This window comes from Physella acuta, unplaced genomic scaffold (genome assembly GCF_028476545.2).
Source record: "Physella acuta isolate Inbredline_101_S28 unplaced genomic scaffold, ASM2847654v3 ptg000187l, whole genome shotgun sequence".
NCBI classification, from domain to species: domain Eukaryota; kingdom Metazoa; phylum Mollusca; class Gastropoda; family Physidae; genus Physella; species Physella acuta.
The window spans coordinates 1,037,184-1,055,126 of NW_026731706.1; the positions used below are offsets into that span (position 1 = coordinate 1,037,184).

General features: G+C 36.6%; 1 protein-coding gene across 1 annotated transcript; it reads left to right on the forward strand.

Moving 5' to 3' along the window:
• Window positions 1-16,072, forward strand: LOC131936794 (uncharacterized). The gene is made up of 7 exons (XM_059293871.1): window positions 1-101; window positions 9,078-9,235; window positions 9,573-9,679; window positions 12,958-13,048; window positions 14,099-14,370; window positions 14,560-14,790; window positions 14,947-16,072. Exons 1-7 carry the CDS (start codon window positions 16-18, stop codon window positions 16,009-16,011), a joined length of 2,010 nt encoding a protein of 669 aa, XP_059149854.1. The 5' UTR covers window positions 1-15; the 3' UTR covers window positions 16,012-16,072.
• The last annotated feature ends 1,871 nt before the right edge of the window (window positions 16,073-17,943 follow it).

The following is a 17,943-nucleotide window of genomic DNA, read 5'->3' on the forward strand; positions in this document are numbered from 1 at the left end:
ATCTACTAAAAAAAAATGGCTTTGCCTCTTGGATGGAAAAAGGAAGAAGTTGTAAGACAGACTGGTTTGTCTGCTGGAAAAATAGATGTTTATTATTTCACGTAAGCCTTTTGTATTTTAGGTAGAGGGCTAGGTGTATTCTTTAATATATTATATAGCCTACTCTACTATTTAGAAGTGGTGGACAGATCTGTTTACTAAAAATTGCAAAAGTGCAAGATCAACAAGAAAATGCGCTAAAATTTAGTGGTTAAAAAGAAAGTCTAAAAACCTAAAACTAAAATATTAATTTTTTTTTAAAAATTAGTTAAGTAAATTAAGCTTTAAAGTAGTGACTAGAATTTAGACCTAGAAAGTCTAGACTCCATAGGCCTACTCAAAATCTAATAAGTCGATTCAAGTGACTAATAAATTTTTAATTAATTTAATTAGGCCTATTGTTACAACTATTGTATAATAATAGTAAAGTACAATAAATTGAATAATACAATTACAAATGTCTTTAATACAATAGTAATAAATTAATAATAGTTACTTTCTTATGCCCTACTTTTACTACTTAGGCTAATAGTATTTACTTTATTGAATTAATAATACTGATACATTACATTTAATTACATTACATAGGCCTAATGCCTAATACATAATATTAATTTCACAACTATTTGTATATGCTATTCCCAGTCGTAACTGTTTTTCAAATACATTTAATGATTAATGGGGTGTTGGGAAATTGCGAGACGTGAAAAGCAAAATGGCGAGGCGGGAAAATACTAGAAGATAATGCAAGACATACCTGCAGAATCAAGGGTAAATAGCGAGACACCTTTTGCGAAAAAAAGTTTTTTTCATGCTTTTTTCATCTTTATTTATTTAAATTATTTTTTTTTGTTTTAAAATCAACAACCATGTAGCTATACCCTTTAACACGAGTGTTGTAGGTTGTTATTTGTTATCTAGATTTCATTATATATATATAGATACTAAGAAGATAGACCTATATCTAGATCTATCTATTAAAAAATCCTAACAGCGTTGCTGTGCTACTGTCATCGCCCGCTATCGTTAGCAAAAAGAAAATCCCGTCTCTGTAATAGATTGAAATAATTGTGAGGTCAAGGGAACTCACTCTTCTGTATTAGTTATATTTATAATATTGTTATCTTGAGTGATGTCCCTTACATGTTTTTATGTATATAAGTCTCTGGCCACTTCTCTCTCGCTCTCTCTTCGCATGATGGCGTCTGTACATAATAAAGACTGTTATATACAACCACAGGCTTCTGTCGTCAATCCATTATAACTGGCGACGAAGGATAAACATCTACTAGAAAGAGCACCTACTTACGCAAAAAAGAGGTTTGCTAGAGCTTATTAGCTAATTATTTCTAGAATTATGGCGCTGTATGGCCAAATAAATCAATTTGATGCGAATGATGAAATCATTCAAGATTACCTAGAGAGGTTAAGCTTTTACCTAGAAGCTAACGACGTGACGATAGAAGCCAAAAAGAGAGCTGTTTTGTTAACAGTCATAGGGCCTCAACAATTTAGGCTACTAAAAGACTTATGCGCACCAGCTAGTCTAACTACCAAGAGCTTTAACGAGCTGAGCAAATTGCTAACAGACCACCATGCGCCTGTACCATCAAAGTTTCTATGTCGAGCTAGATTTGACAGTAGGACTCGTCAACCAAACGAGTCAATATCAGAATATGTTGCTGCTTTACGTCATTTAAGTAGATTTTGTGAATTCGGAGACACGCTGTCTGACAGACTATGTGAAAAGTTTGTGACAGGTGTAAACAGCCCTGATATTCAAAGAAAGTTGCTGCTCGAGTCAGATCTAAAATTAGAAAAAGCAATACAACTCGCAACTTCAATCCAGCAGTCATCAGATGCGGCGAGATCTTTAGCACCTTCAGAGATCCATGCAGTAAACAGCAGGTTAGTCAATAAAAACCAACCCCAACAGAGCATTCCAACTTATGCTAAACACCCTGCTCGTTCAAATCCTAGATCTAAATCTAGTAATAATTATCAAAAATGTCATCGATGCAAAGGTCCCCATGCATCTCATCGGTGCAAGTTCAAGTCTGCAACTTGTTATAAGTGCAGTGAGCAAGGTCACATTGCTAAGGCCTGCTTTGCAAAGTCTTCGTCTGTTGCTAAATCTAGCCAGTCAAGACAGTACCGCAACCAAAAGCAGCACTATGTTAACTCTCACCAAGACTACCTAACCCAACCAATGAACCACTCTACCTGTGAAAATTCTCAAACTGATTCGCAGCCGGATTTCAGCCTGTTCTCTGTGAAATCAATGAGTCATGCTCCCATCAATGTACAAGTTAATATCAACGGTAAGAGCATCAGCTTCCAACTTGACACTGGAGCATCTCTAACAGTCATAACAAAGAAAGATTTTGACGCTGTCACAGGAGGATCAGTGCCTCTACAGCCGTGTCACAAGTGTCTAACAACATACACTGGTGACAATGTTCCGGTAATAGGAGAGTGTATGGTTCATGTAAGTTATAATGGTCAAAGTGTTAAACTTCCTCTTCTTGTGGTTGAAGGAAATGGACCGCCATTACTAGGTAGGAACTGGTTAAGTGATCTTAAGTTAAATTGGGAGAGTATTTGTTCATTGAAGAATGTAAAAGAATCTAGTCTTACTTCACTAGATAAAGTTATATCTGAAAATAAATGTGTTTTTGGTAATCATGGATTACTAAATGATAGAACAGTGAAGTTAAGCATTAAAGATACAAATCCAAGATACTGCAAAGCTAGAGTTCCACCTTATGCAATGAGGAATAAAATTGAAAATGAGCTAAGTAGATTGGAATCTAATGGCATTATAAAGAAGGTAGACTATTCCGATTGGGCAACACCCATTGTGCCAGTGTTAAAGAAGGATGGTTCTATAAGAATTTGTGGAGATTATAAAACCACACTGAATAAGCAAATAGAGCTAAATAGGTACCCTATTCCTAACATTGAGGAAATTTCTTTGAATTTGGCAGGAGGAGACAAATTCACTGAATTAGACTTTAGTCATGCTTACACTCAACTAGAACTGCATCCAGATTCAAAAGTCTATACGACAATAAACACACATAAAGGACTCTACCAATATGAAAGACTATGTTTTGGCATATCATCTAGCCCTGGAATTTTCCAAGCTGTCATGGACAGTATTTTTAAGGACATTCCAAATGTTTGTGTGTACTTTGACAATGTGTACATAACTGGTAAGAATGACACTGAACATCTTAAAACACTTGATAAAGTATTGAAAATTGTTGGCGAAAAAGGTTTAAAGATAAACAAAGATAAATGTCAATTCATGTTGACAGAAATTAGTTTTCTTGGTTATATATTGAGCAAACAAGGTATCAGACCTCAACCTGAGAAAACAAAAGCCATTAAAGAAGCACCCAAACCTGAAAATACCCAACAACTAAGAGCTTTTTTGGGCTTAATAAATTACTATGCAAAGTTCATAGGAAATCTGTCTGGTAAACTATCACCACTGTACAAGCTGCTACAGAAAAATGCAACTTGGCACTGGGGTAAACAACAAGAAGCTGCTTTTAATACAGCAAAAGAGGCTTTGTCTGCTGACACCTTACTAACTCACTATGACCCAGGGAAAAGACTTATATTAATATGTGATGCTTCACCAGATGGTGTAGGAGCAGTCTTGTCCCACATGGATGAGAAGGGTGACAGACCCATTGCTTTTGCCAGTAGATCTTTGAACCAGGCTGAGAAAAATTATTCTCAGTTAGATAGGGAAGGCTTAGGCATCATTTTTGGTGTTAAGAAATTTCATAAGTTTCTGTTTGGTAGGAAGTTCACCATCATTACAGATCATAAACCATTGCTAGGTTTATTTGGAGAAAACAAAACCCTACCTGAGCATGCCTCACCAAGAATTCAAAGATGGGCTATCACACTAACTGCATACAATTATGAATTGAAATACAAACCTGGATCTGATAATAGTGCAGATAGTCTTAGTAGATTACCTTTAAAAAACCAAAGCCTGAGCTATGTACCAGAAGATGTATTTGTTCTCTTCACTATCATGGATAACTCCAATATAGATGTGAATGATATTAAAAGAGAAACACAAAAAGATGAGTGCTTAATAAAAGTATATGAGCACTGTATGAATGGTTGGCCTGAAGAGTCTGTGAATGATGACTTAAGGCCATATAAAATAAGAAATTAAAACCCTTTGTGAAGATAATATAAAAGATGGAGAAGATGCAGTCCATTATCAGTCAGAGTTGCCTAAACAAAGTATTTGTAACTTAATAAATGATTATGGTGATATGGCAATTTCAAATGTTTTAAAGAAAATACATTAGTAAGAAAGAATGTGATCATCAAACAACTTTGCTAACATCATTAGCACTTACAGAAACTAAAAGGGTAACATCAAAAGAAGAAAAAGATTTTTGCCATTTAATACACCCACTTCAAATACTGGATCACAGTTGCAAAGTGATATGGTCCAGAATATTACTCATAAACAGTATTTTTAGTTACCAGGAAAGCACTATCAGATTACCTGAGGAAATTGATCAATCAAAGAAATCTATGTCAGTCAAGGATCTGAATAACAGCATAATACTTTCAGATGCCAATTCAAAAATAGTTCCATTAAATCATGACAACTCATGCATTGAAAGAGAATTTGGTGTTAATAAGAATGTGTATCTAAGAAATTATGGGAGAAAGGAAAATGGATACCAGGTCAAATTGTTCAATGTACAGGACCTGTGTCTTATAAAGTTAAAAATAACTTGTGCAGATAATAAGTGTGAATCTATCAATCCCACCAAATCTGAACAGTTCACACCAACTCAGTTGTTCCACAACCAAGTTCTGTTGATATGAGTGAACCAAGTTGTCTAGAGTCAGAAAATGTAAATTCTGGAGTTAATGATTTAAATCCTAGACCTCCTGAGATAGAGAATCCAGATGGTCAGAATCTTGAGTCACCAAATCAGAAGCCACTGAGAAGGTCAAGCAGGACAATCAAAGTCCCAAATAAGTTAGACCTATGATTTTAAAGGTCAAAAGGACTTTGACATTATTGTTTTGTATTTTGATTATGTTGTAGCATATTGTGCATTGTTTGTAAGGATGTAATCTACCATAGTGTTCATGTTACAATATAATTGGTGATTTTAGGATACTATCAATTGTCCTATTGAGAGATGTGTTATTGTGTTCTAAGGGTAAAGGGATGTAATAGATTGAAATAATTGTGAGGTCAAGGGAACTCACTCTTCTGTATTAGTTATATTTATAATATTGTTATCTTGAGTGATGTCCCTTACATGTTTTTATGTATATAAGTCTCTGGCCACTTCTCTCTCGCTCTCTCTTCGCATGATGGCGTCTGTACATAATAAAGACTGTTATATACAACCACAGGCTTCTGTCGTCAATCTATTATAGTCTCAGTCTACATTAATTTTAAAAATCTAGGCCGCTCATGTTTATACAAACGTGAGCTGTGTCATTGTGAATTGGTATAATCTTGTCAACAGGAGAGATATTCTGCAACATGTATTCATGGATTGTTGTACTTGCTATAATACAAAATTTCTATGCAACAATACGAAATAGGTTTGCGGCAGCAGCGGATTCGGGCACGGTGATCTTCAAAGATGGTAAATCAGGCGGCCTCGGCGTTCCACACAAAAGAAAGGAGTTGATCTAGCGTCGGCGGTATTTGGGGCGGTTTCGAACAAGGTGATATTCTAAGTCGACACAAAAGATGGGGGGAGTTCACAAATCATCAGTATGTCTAGCGACGGAAAAATTGGAAGTTTTAACAATGTAAACGAAATGTCTTTGAAGTCTGCACCAAATACCACTGTAAATCGGGTGGGGTAAATTTTTCGCAGAAATCTTTGCATTTTAACACCATCTAGCGGAAGTATCAGGTTGTGGTAATATGCAAGACAAAAAGTCACGTGACCGACCGTTTTCGCGCCCTTCTCGCATTTTCCCGCCTCGCCAATTCGCTTTTCGCGTCTCGCAATTTCCGAACACCTCATTAATGTTTAAAATTAAAATGTCTAAAAATTATGAAGCTTTGTATTATGTATGTCACCGAGTGGAACAATGAGGGGATTTTGTGCCTGCTGTTGTAGCTATTCCCAGCGAACTGGGAAATGCCTTGGTTTTACATAATCATGTCTAATGCTACATTTTCTAGACTAGTGGCTAGATTGCACCCACTCTTAATTATAAATCTAGTATAGCGCATCATGGCTAGGCCTAGTCGAGTGGACGAGCAATGAATATTAATTTAATAATTTTCATTAGGCTTATATTTATTCAGATCAATAGGCTTCAGCTTACAATATTATAGATATATTTCTCAAATCCCATTTCTACCTAGCCTCCTAGATCTAGATCTCATAATTAGACTTTTTAAACCTAATTTAAAAAACTATAATATTAGGCTAATAAACATTCATTAATAAGATAGTGGTACCTCAACAAATGAGTCCTTTGACATGAGGTTTTTGAAATACAAGCAGTGAAGTGATCAATTTTTATGGTTTCAGATATGAGCAAATTGGCTCCGCAGGTTTCACTATTTATTTATGGAAAACAAACACAGCACATTACAGCTATTTAAGATATTTGTCTTACTCATTTCTGCATCTTTGAGAAAGGGAGGATGAAACAAGCCTCATTTGCAGGTTTTGTATTAAAAAGCCTGCAGGTGAAAGTGATGATGACCCTGCTTTAATTTAGTCCATGATTATAGTTACACGCAATATCCATAGTGTATGGCACTCTTCAAATTGAACCTAGGCGTCATAGTGCTCATGGTGCAGCCCGGGTTGAACAAGGTCATACAACTGCCAGGGCACTGGATGATGCCCGTTGTTCAATTTAGACATCAATTTTAGTATCTATCGAGATTGGCGATATTAAAATGTATTTAGGTACCAAATTGGTCACGGGGGTTGCCAGGAAGCTCAGGGCACCCAACAGTAGTGGGCATTGGCAGATGAGACTGGTGTAATTTAGTCAATTATTATAGTAGCCCACCAATCCCATAGTGTATGGCACTATTTAAAATGAACATAGGCTCCTAGTGCTCAAGGAAGAGGCTGGAGCACACCGGAGTGATACTTTAATTATCCTTAATATTAGTGAGTTAGAATACGCCTTGATGACCACGTCGTGGGGCCCTTTGGGAGCCAACGGTTACACTACTACAAGAGCGAAAGGTACAGTCCCTGGTCAGTTTAATAATGGCTTGTCGTGTATTACCATGTCCCAGGTTACTCAGGTCATCCAACTGATGAGGTGGTGGCGGACGCACCTGATTCAATTTAGAAGACGATAATAGTAGCCCATCTTATCCATAGCGATCGCACTCTTTAAAACTAACGTAGGCACAATAGTACTTACGGAGGAGCCCAGGGCGCCAAATTGCAACCTGCCATGGCACCAGCGGACCCGCCTGTTAAGATATTATGAACAATTAGTGTAAACTGTCATATCTTTAAAACTGAACGTTAGTGCCATAGTGCTCAAGGGGAAGTCCCGAGCGCCAAATCGCACCCTGTTGTGGCATCAGAGGACGTACCTGATTTGATTCAGTGAACAATTATAGTAAACCACAATATCCATAATGTATTGCACAAACGTATGCATCATAGTCACGGGTGCTAAATCACACCCTGCCAGGATGCCGCCCCTGCAAAATTTAAAAAAAAAACATTTTCTGCACAAACCTCCCCTGGAGTATTCTTATCAACTCCTCAAAGTTTCATGGCAATCAGATGAAAGGTGTGGTAATGCATAAAGGACAAACCCATAAACAAGCCTATCTCTATTATTCTATTAATGGTTAAATGGCCCGTTGAAGGAGAAATTCAATGGGCGCTAGATTGATAGTGTTTTCTTTTTCTCTAAACCAAAACCAAAATCACCACCTCAACTCCAAATTTGACCAGAGATGAAAAAAGTCATCAAATACGGAATTTTATCCAGAATCTGCATTTAGTTACTGCACATTCATACTAAATATAGTCAAAGTCATACTCCTAAACCTTTCACCTAAGCTCAAACTTGACAAAAGTCGCATTTAGAGTTACTTTCATAGAATTCAGAAAATATATTTTTACTAGTGCCCGTCCCCCTCCCCGGAATTTTTAGTCCACCACCCCTGTAGATCATACAGATTAAAGGTAGAAACTACATTTATAATTTAGACTCGTTTCCTACTAAACCTCAATTATACAGACATTGTTTCTTTCAGACTTTTTTCCGGGGTTGGGGGTGGGGCACTTGAAATTTTTGCAGCGGTGAATAAAATTTCCCGGGGCAGGGGGACAGACACTGGTTTAAGTATATATTTTCTATATAAAATCTATTTCGTTGGGGATGGGGGTGTTTTGCCGAAGAGATGCCTGAAAGAAACTCTGCACACAAACCACTTTTAAGACAAAACAAATGAATTAGGCAATAGCTGTAATGTCAGTGTCTTTATTATTGAGTATTGATGATGTCATTATTATTGTGTATTTTTTCAGCATTGGCTTTTTAATTCTATCTTTACTCGGGAATCAATGGCATCATTTTATTGTGTGTACTTTTCCGGGTTTTAAACTGTACATATTTCGTTTCATTTTGAAAATGTTCTATATTTTCCATGTGACGTCATGGTCATGGAAAGTTGCATTTTTCATTTGACTGTGAAAGTTTTTATTTTGCTTGTGTTTTCTCTAGAGCATTCCTGACAGAATGACAGAATAGCAAAACTATTATAATGATACTATAGGGTCAATATTGTACATTTTTTTTATTGATTATAGTGTCAGAATTAGAAAATGATTAGGGATAAAGTCAAGATTCGGGGTTCAGAACTTAAGGTAGAGCCAGGGTAGCTAAACAATATTAACAAAAACATAGTTTCATGGCCAAGTATATATAATAGTTTCATCTTAACATGCTTGCATTTTATAAGTAAAATAAAACATCAATATCTGCTTATTGATATATTTGCTTAAATTTTCAATTTCTAGGCCAGATGGTAAAAAGATTCGCAGTAAACAAGAGTTGGCTAGAATTCTGGGTGAAACATTTGATTTAAGTGCATTTGATTTTTGTACCAGACGTGCTGCCAACAGTGCTAGCAGAAAAAGAAAATGTCAGAAAGAATCTTCTTATGATTTTGCTAGAGGTATGCACTTTTATGTTGTAGTTATAGTAACTTTTCTACTTAAGCAAATCATTTTTTTTTTTGTCTTTTAAGAGAACAAGGAGTTAAGTCTTGAATAGTTTAGCAGTTTTGTCTGAGTGGATCTTGTTATTTGCACGGCAAAATCAAAATTCCTGTTTTTATTTTCTTTAGTCGTTTACAAGACATCTTTAAATTTAAAATGCCAAATGTTTTAATAACTTCAAAAAGCTTGCTCGGGGTCAAGTTAACTTTTGTTTTTCCTTTTACTTTTGGTTATAAATTTACTTCATTAAAAGCTGCTAGTGGTGACTTAATTAAAATACGAATAACATTCTAGGTGTGCACCATGATGCCAATCTTGGACTACCTACAGTTATAACGAACACACCCGAGTGTAAAACTGAAGTTGAACTCAAGAATGGAATTCAGGATCAGTCAGGGCAGGTTAGTTTTTATATCTTGAGGGGAATTATGTTCTTTTTTGTGAAAATCTATCTCCCTCTCTAGATCTATAATGTAGTGTGTCAGTCTTTCCTTCCTTCCTTCTGTCATCGCTATAGATTTTGGAACCATAAAAGTAAACACATCACATGTTGTGCTTTTTACTTGCATCGCAGTGTCTTATTTTATGAAATAGAGTAAGGTTTGTTTATTTAATGACTTAAATTTATTTAATAGTTGCTACAGTTTTTATCCTTTCGTATAACATAAAGAAAATATTAAATACACGCAAATTGATAAAACATTAAACAGATCAATGTCAAATATCATTTTCGTTTTTATTCCCAGAAAAAGTGGATACATTTTAATAATAGTAGGGTCAAATTAATTAATTAATTATACTGTTTTGTAATTTTGCCAAGGGAGGTAATTTAAAAATAAATTCAACTCACACTAATACCAAAATGTGAATGCAAAATCTCCAAGAGGGAATTATTGTTGGAATAATATAATTAGCAAAATGTGAATGCAAATCAAATCTGCAGAGGACATTATTGTAAGAGGACATTATTGTTGGAATATTATAATTAGCATGGATTGATAAAAGGCAATCTTTTATTTATTTTATTCACTAAACCTCCTGTTAACTAACGCGTCATCATGTTCATTAGGTGCGCAATGGTTTTAGTCATGAAACTATTGTAAATTTTTTTAAATTTTAAGTACTGAAAAAAATGCATGAATTGATAAAGTGCAATATAGTAGGTAAAACACGGATATTTTAAATACTGCCTTTTATTTATTTTATACATTGAACGTACTGTTTACTAATTATTAATCTAACTTTCCGTTTGCGGGCAAGCTGGGGGTTTTATAGTCATTGTGTTTGTGTTTTCTTTTGTGGTTGTGTTGTGTTTGTGTTTTCATTTGTGTTGTGTTTAGTTTTGTTCTGTTCCCAAGTTGGTACATTTAAAAAAGAGCACGGGTATGCAGCTAGTATGTCTATATATATATATATAAAGCAATATCTGTTTGTTTGTCTGTCTGTCTTTTATGTTTTACTGCACCTTTCATCACATCGCCATGAAACTTTGGGAAGTAGTTTAGAATACTCCTGGGGAGGGGTTTCTGTGGGGGGAAAACATTTCAACAGGAGGGCGCAATTTTGTTTTTTCTATATATACGGTATATAAAAATAAAAGTCGATTGCTGTTTCACACCGTTCATCCGATCGCAATCAAACTTTGGGGAGTTAATAAGAAAACTTCAGGGAAGGGTTCTGCATAAATTTTTAAAAATTTCACTATGGTGGCGTCCCAGGACGGTGCGATTTTTATATATATACGGTATATAAAAAAAAATTGTGTGCGATTCAACACCGTTCATCCGTGTGCCATAAAACTTTGGAGAGTTGATGAGAATACTCCCAAGAAGGTTTCTGTTTATAAAATAATTAAAATTTGATATGGGCGGTGCCAGGGAAGGTGCAATTTTTGTCAATACAAGATTTGGCGCTCAGAGTTCCAGAGCGGCTATGTTAGCACTTGGCATCAGTTAATCCCTGCGAGCACTATGGGCTTACGTTGGTTTAAAAAAAAAGGCCATACACTAAAGACACGATGGGTAACAATATTCTTTGACTGTATCAAACCAGGCGTGTCCCCCAGCGCCCCTGCAGGGTTCGATTTGGCGCCCTGGACTTTCCAGTGAGCACGATGGCGCCAACATTCGTTCTAAAGAGTGCGGTAAACAATGGATAAGATGGGGCGTTACAGTCGCTCACTAAATTGAATCAGTGTGCCGGTGCCCTGGTAGGATGTGATTCGGCTGCGAACAAATTGAGGGCCCTATAATTAATTTTTTTTTATTAAACATATTATTATTAACCGGGTTGTTTCCTTTTGTCCATAAAAAATCCAAACAATTCCAAAGCCTACAGTTCTCAATATAATGAATATTACGCTAAAAATTTAGTTTCGTAGGGCAAATCAAATCTAAAAATAAAAGTCACACTTCTAAAAATAACTTTGTAACGCAAGGAAATTCTTCTTTACAGTTTTGTCACTTTGCAAATGATGCAAATAGCATGTATTTTTAGACAACCCAATCAGAAATTGAGATCGAGCATCTAATAATACACCATTAGTAACACTAAGAAATCGCATCAGTCAAACTGAAGTTGATAACACGTCAAATAATTTTTTTTCTACGTGCCAAAGACGCAATCTGCATAATTGTTTCAGGATGCTATTTGGCACTCTGGGTTATCCTGTGAGCTCTGTGGCACCTATGTTAGTTTTAAGGAGTCTCTGCGGTAGTGTAATCGGGGACTCCTTTCATCCGATCACCATGAAACTTTGGGGAGTTGATGAAAATATTTCAGGGGATGTTTTTGCTGGGGAAAAAAAATTTGATTTCACAGGGGAAGAGCCCTGGCAGGGGGTCTATGTTCATTGTAAACAGTGCAATAGACTATGGATAGGATGGGGTATTATAGTCGTTTACTAAATTGAATCAGGAAGGAGCGTGGCCCCCAGCAAGGTGCAATTTTGCGCCCTGGACTTTCCAGTGAGTGCTATGGTGTATACGTTCACTTTAAAGAGTGTGATAGGCTGTGGATATTATGTGTTACTATTGTTCACTAGATTGAATCAGGCGTGTCTTCTGGTGCGATTTGGCTCTTAGGGCTATCTTGTGAGCGAAAATGGCGCCCACATTTGTTGTAAAGAGCACCCTACAATATTGACACAGTGGCACACGACATTCAATGATTTAACTGAGCTAGAGGGTGTATTCTGCGCCCAAACAGCAATGTAACTGTGGGCGCCCCTCTATGTCCCTAACACTTGGGCTGTCCCCGAAGTGTGTTCTACCTCAGTATTATGGAGAGTGGTTAACTTACACTAAAGGCTTTCATAGGCCATGCTCTGGGGTGTACTGGGTGGTAGTGGTAGTGTAGGCAAAGCCGTGCCCTGACAAATATGATCCAAGAAATATAGCACAGGTGTTGTTTACATCTAAATAACTCAGTGTTAGAAAACTAGTTCACATGTCTAAGAATATAGGATTGGTAACGCATTGATAAAAACCTCTTAAAATATTGCACCAGACTTTCTTCTGAGGCCGCTGTAATGCGTGAGAAGGGGCACGCAAGTAAAAAAAAATAGGGCTACCTATATAAAATTGTATGTATAAAATTTATATGTCCCTGAACTATCTGCTTTAAGAATTTCTAAATGACTAACATAACACATTTTTTTTGTGTGTTTTTTTTTAACTAGATATTTTTGGAAAAACGCTTTCATGGTCTTCATGCGTGTAACAACAGCGAGGAAGTTATACCATCCCTGAAATTACCCTACCAAATACAGAGTAAGTTTAATTATCTCCGATAATGTTAACGTTTTAATAACATTTTAGATCTACTTAAGACCACATTATAAAAATATAGATCTAATCATCGCTTAACATTTGTTAGGGTCATTGGGGCACCACAGAGTGGTGCATCTAGGTCAAGGTGTTGCGTAGTGGTGCCCACCCCTCTCCATGCCTGACCACAAGCGGATGGCTCCAGCTAGGTGGCTCGTCTAGGTCAAGGTGTTGCGTAGTGGTGCCCACCCCTCTCCATGCCTGACCACAAGCGGATGGCTCCAGCTAGGTGGCTCGTCTAGGTCAAGGTGTTGCGTAGTGGTGCCCACCCCTCTCCATGCCTGACCACAAGCGGATGGCTCCAGCTAGGTGGCTCGTCTAGGTCAAGGTGTTGCGTAGTGGTGCCCACCCCTCTCCATGCCTGACCACAAGTGGATGGCTCCAGCTAGGTGGCTCGTCTAGGTCAAGGTGTTGCGTAGTGGTGCCCACCCCTCTTCATGCCTGACCACAAGCGGATGGCTCCAGCTAGGTGGCTCGGCTTGGTCACAAACACGTTGCCGTTGAAGTTCATCTAGAAACTGTTGCGCCTCGACTAAAGTGATGCAGTGTTAGCATCAGTTTAATTATGGAGTTTTTGTCTCCTAGATGAGTTGCTGTCCCTAGCTATCAAGCCTCATATGCCTGGGGTTTGAACACGGGACTTTTTGGTTTAGCACCCATGAGATATACTGACTCCTAAAATGTGTTTATTAGATCTATTAGACAAACATTTTGAAAAAGTATTTCAGATGGGAAAAAAGAGTTTGTCATGATTTATTTTCTCCACAGTTATAATGAATTGATGACACAAATTTTTTCTTGAAGAAAAGGTTGATGTTAACATTTTACTTACCAAGTATTAGCTTCAGAGCAATAATATAACTCATAAGATATACATTAAAGAATATCAGGATAAGTTCTTGTGTGAAAAGATTTTAAATCGATGTATACAAATTAATATAAAGATTTCTGCTGTTAGCAATCTCATACGTTTTCTTATTTAAAACAACACAGGAAGGAAAAAAGTGCGTGCTCCCAAGCTAACACTTGTTGAAGAACTAACTAAAGGGCTACAAACTGATCCTGCTGTGATACGGTCCAATTTTACAGTCAAGGATGAGGATGGAAAAGGAAGGGGAGTTTACTTAAAGCTACCTATTTTGCGCAAGGATTCTTTTGTTCTTGAATATGAAGGAGATGTTATATCAGAGGCTGAGGCTCAAAGTAGGGAGAAAATTTATGCATATAACAATGAAGGCTGCTTCATTATGTCCTTTGTTTTTAGGGTAAGAATATACAACTTTAATTTTTTTGTATAAGTACATTTATGTCGAAAAGCGCTAAAGTGTAGTTTTTTACACATAGTAAAATAGAATATTATCAGAAAATTATTTTCTTTTAAAGTTATATAAATTATAAGAAATATTTTAGATTTACTTTGAAACAAATTTGTAACAAATAATGCACCTTCTTAGAGAAAAAAATTAGCTGTGGATGCTACAAGAAGGTATGATTCAATTACAAGACTACTCAACCATTCAAGACAACCAAATATCAAGTTCCATGCTCCTTTATTGTTAGACCTTTCAGGCAATGGCTTGCCTAGAATAGCAGCTTATGCACTGAGAGATATTCACAGGGGTGAGGAAATTGTCTTTGATTATGGTGTCAGAGACAGGCATATACCTTGGTTAACCAGCAAACAGGTGGGTTTGGATTGTTTTTAAACTAAATTCTTGAAACACCAGGTGGTTCATTGTTTATAATTTAATCGTGATTAATATTTAAGTAAAATGTTTTCAATTTAGTTACACCCTGTGAGATGTTCCTAACAGCCTTAAACCAAATTCATTTTTCTCTAGGCTGGCTATGTCTCCGATATCGACACAAGTTCTGATGAGGAGACAAATGAAGGATGCATATCAATGCGGATATCTCCTCATGAAAGATCTGATTATGCCTACAAAGAAAATGAAGCATCAGAATCTAAACCCACGACATTTAAAGAAAATGAAGCATCAGAATTTAAACCCATGACATTTAAAGAAAATGAAGCATCTACTTCTAGCAATTCCAGCTCTACCAAAAGTGAAGAATTGTCAAGGAAACATTTAACTTTTAAGCAAAAATCAAAGGCAGCTTTCTCAAATAAATCACTAGGAAATTTCAGAGTATGTTGTGGTTGGAGGTTTACCCGTTTGATACCAGGGAGCAACAGCTTTTATGCTGGACTAGAAAATATTGGACCAGATATGAAGATTCACAAAATGTATGAAGATTTCTCCAGACGTATGAACAAAATTGAGGAAGAAATCATTTGTTTGTCAGATACTGACGAAAGTACATCTTCAATACAGAGAGAGACTTTTGAAATTTCTTCAGTATCTGATGTAGATCAACCAAATACTGTTTTAAGTAATCTGTCATCCAACATTAACACTAATAGTGATAGTAAGGTGCTGGACTGGCTACCATCTGTTAGAGAGAGTAGCAGTGGTTTGTCTCAGGATATGGATATTAAAATTATATGTGTCCAAAGTCTTATTGATCCAGAGCCAAAGAACTTGAATGTAAAGCAACCTTCCACTGAACAAAAGCAGCAACCTGAGCCAGTCTTAGTAATAGAAGACTCGTCTGAAGATGAAACATTAACAGCTTTACAGAACCTCACATGTCACAAATCTACAAACCTAACAGGTTCCAGCCCATCATCTGTTAGCAATCCTTTGCCAAACATTTCTGAACAATCACATTCATCTACTGATTGCTGTGTATCTTCAAAACATAGAGAGACTTCTAAAAGTCCTTCCGTTTATGATATTGTTGATCAACCAAAAACTGTTGGAACATTTCATATAACAACATCATATAATATTTGGCAAAGGCTAAGTTATCCAGTAACTTTACACAGTACAGGGTATCATTAAAATTGTAGACACCAAAGTTCGATATGATTATTTATTCTTATTCATTTTTAATTTGAATGTATTGTAATTGTAAAAGGGGAGTTCCTCCAATTGAATTAAGTATTATGTGTCAACTTGTTATGTACCATATGGCCTGATGACGTTAGCTTCATTTTTTCTTTTTTTTTGGATGTGTTGTCAAGGATAATGTGTAAGGCATCCATTGTTTGATTTTGGAGTTTTCTCTCCTAAATAGGTGCTGCCCTGAACTAATGAACCTCATCTGCCCAGTATTATAATGATAATGCTGATAGAGGAGCAGCCAAAGACTTCCACATTTTCTCTTTATAATGGTAAATCTTCTAGTGTTAACATCAGCTGTTATCACTACATTCTCGTACATTGTTTAATAAATTCTACTTCACACAATAGAGAGTTCATTTTTTTGGACAAGCGAAAAAACTCTTTTAACTAAGCCATAAACAATAAACATGTGTTTATTGTGATACTTGTGTCTGTGACAGATCCGGCTAACTGCTTATAAAATTGGCCAGGTTGTTACGTGCATTGTTGGATTGAGCAGAGGCGTAGCGAGGGGGGGGGGGTGCGGACCGCACCAGGTGACACCAAGGCAAGAAAATAGCAAACTATATATAGAAAAGCGATAATTTCACTTAATTAAATAATTAATTAGAGTGAGTTAAATAGCCTTTTAAGAGCAAAGTGGACAAATCCTGACGTAAACCTGCTAATGATAAAGAAAATATGCAACATTCAGCTGAATTTATAACCGAATATAGATATAAATCGTTAGTTTTATCTGAGCTCAGTTTAAAGCAATCACCGGGGGGGGGGGGTTATATCAACTCAACGTTGCAATATATATGCATGAGGAAAACGTTTTGGTTGAGAATCGTATGTATGTATGGGGTGGGGATAAAAAAATTAAATACATCCAGAAGAAAAAAATTGAATACATATACACATGCATATACACATACTTACACGAGTGTATATGGAATAAGAGGCGTAGCAAGGGGGGGGGGGCATGTCCCCCGCAGAGTTTCTTCCAGGCATCTCTTGGGGGGGGGGGTGCGAAGCCTCCCCGAAAAAGTTTTACCCCCCCCCCCCCGAACGAAATGAAATTTATATAGAAAATATATACTTTTAACAGTGTCCGGCCCCCCCCCCCCCCCCGAAAATTTTAAGTGCCTCCCCGGAGAAATAAGTCTGGAAGAAACACTGGTCCCCGGGCGCCGACCTTAGGGGGGGGCGCCAAATTGAAAGTTTGAGGGGGGTGCACATCGAAAGTTTGGCGCCGGGAAGGGTCGCTACGCCTCTGGAGTATATATATATATATATATATATATATATATATATATATATATATATATATATATATTCTCATGGAGGGGGGGGTGGCACCATTGGGTGCCGACCCGGGTGACACCCGTCCTCGTTACGCCACTGGGATTAAGGCTAGGGACCCAGCTTTTTACCCATATTTTCTCTTATCAGCGATGCTAAATTATCGTCTTACCAACTTTTTGTTATTTACTATTTATTAATAAGTTGTTTTAATATTTTAAGTTTAAAAGCGAATACATTTTATTTGATTTTTTAATTGCGCAAACACAAAAAAAATAAAACTATAAAAGATATTTTCAACATGAAAATACCTTCGGACAACAAAAGAAGCCAGACAATGTTAGCTAATTCCAACGCGTTTGTTGTAGACCCTTTATAGAAAACAAAATTCTCTCCCACCCACTCTCAAAATATATTTTTGTTTGGTCACGTAAAAATTTCAATCAGTGTGAAGTCCTTTATGCGATCCTATTTAGTCAGATGTACACAACTTGAGACTGATCGCACACAATATACATCAAACAGTTCAAATGTCTATTAAGATCCAGCATCGTCCACTACATTTGTGAAGAGCTGTGATCTACA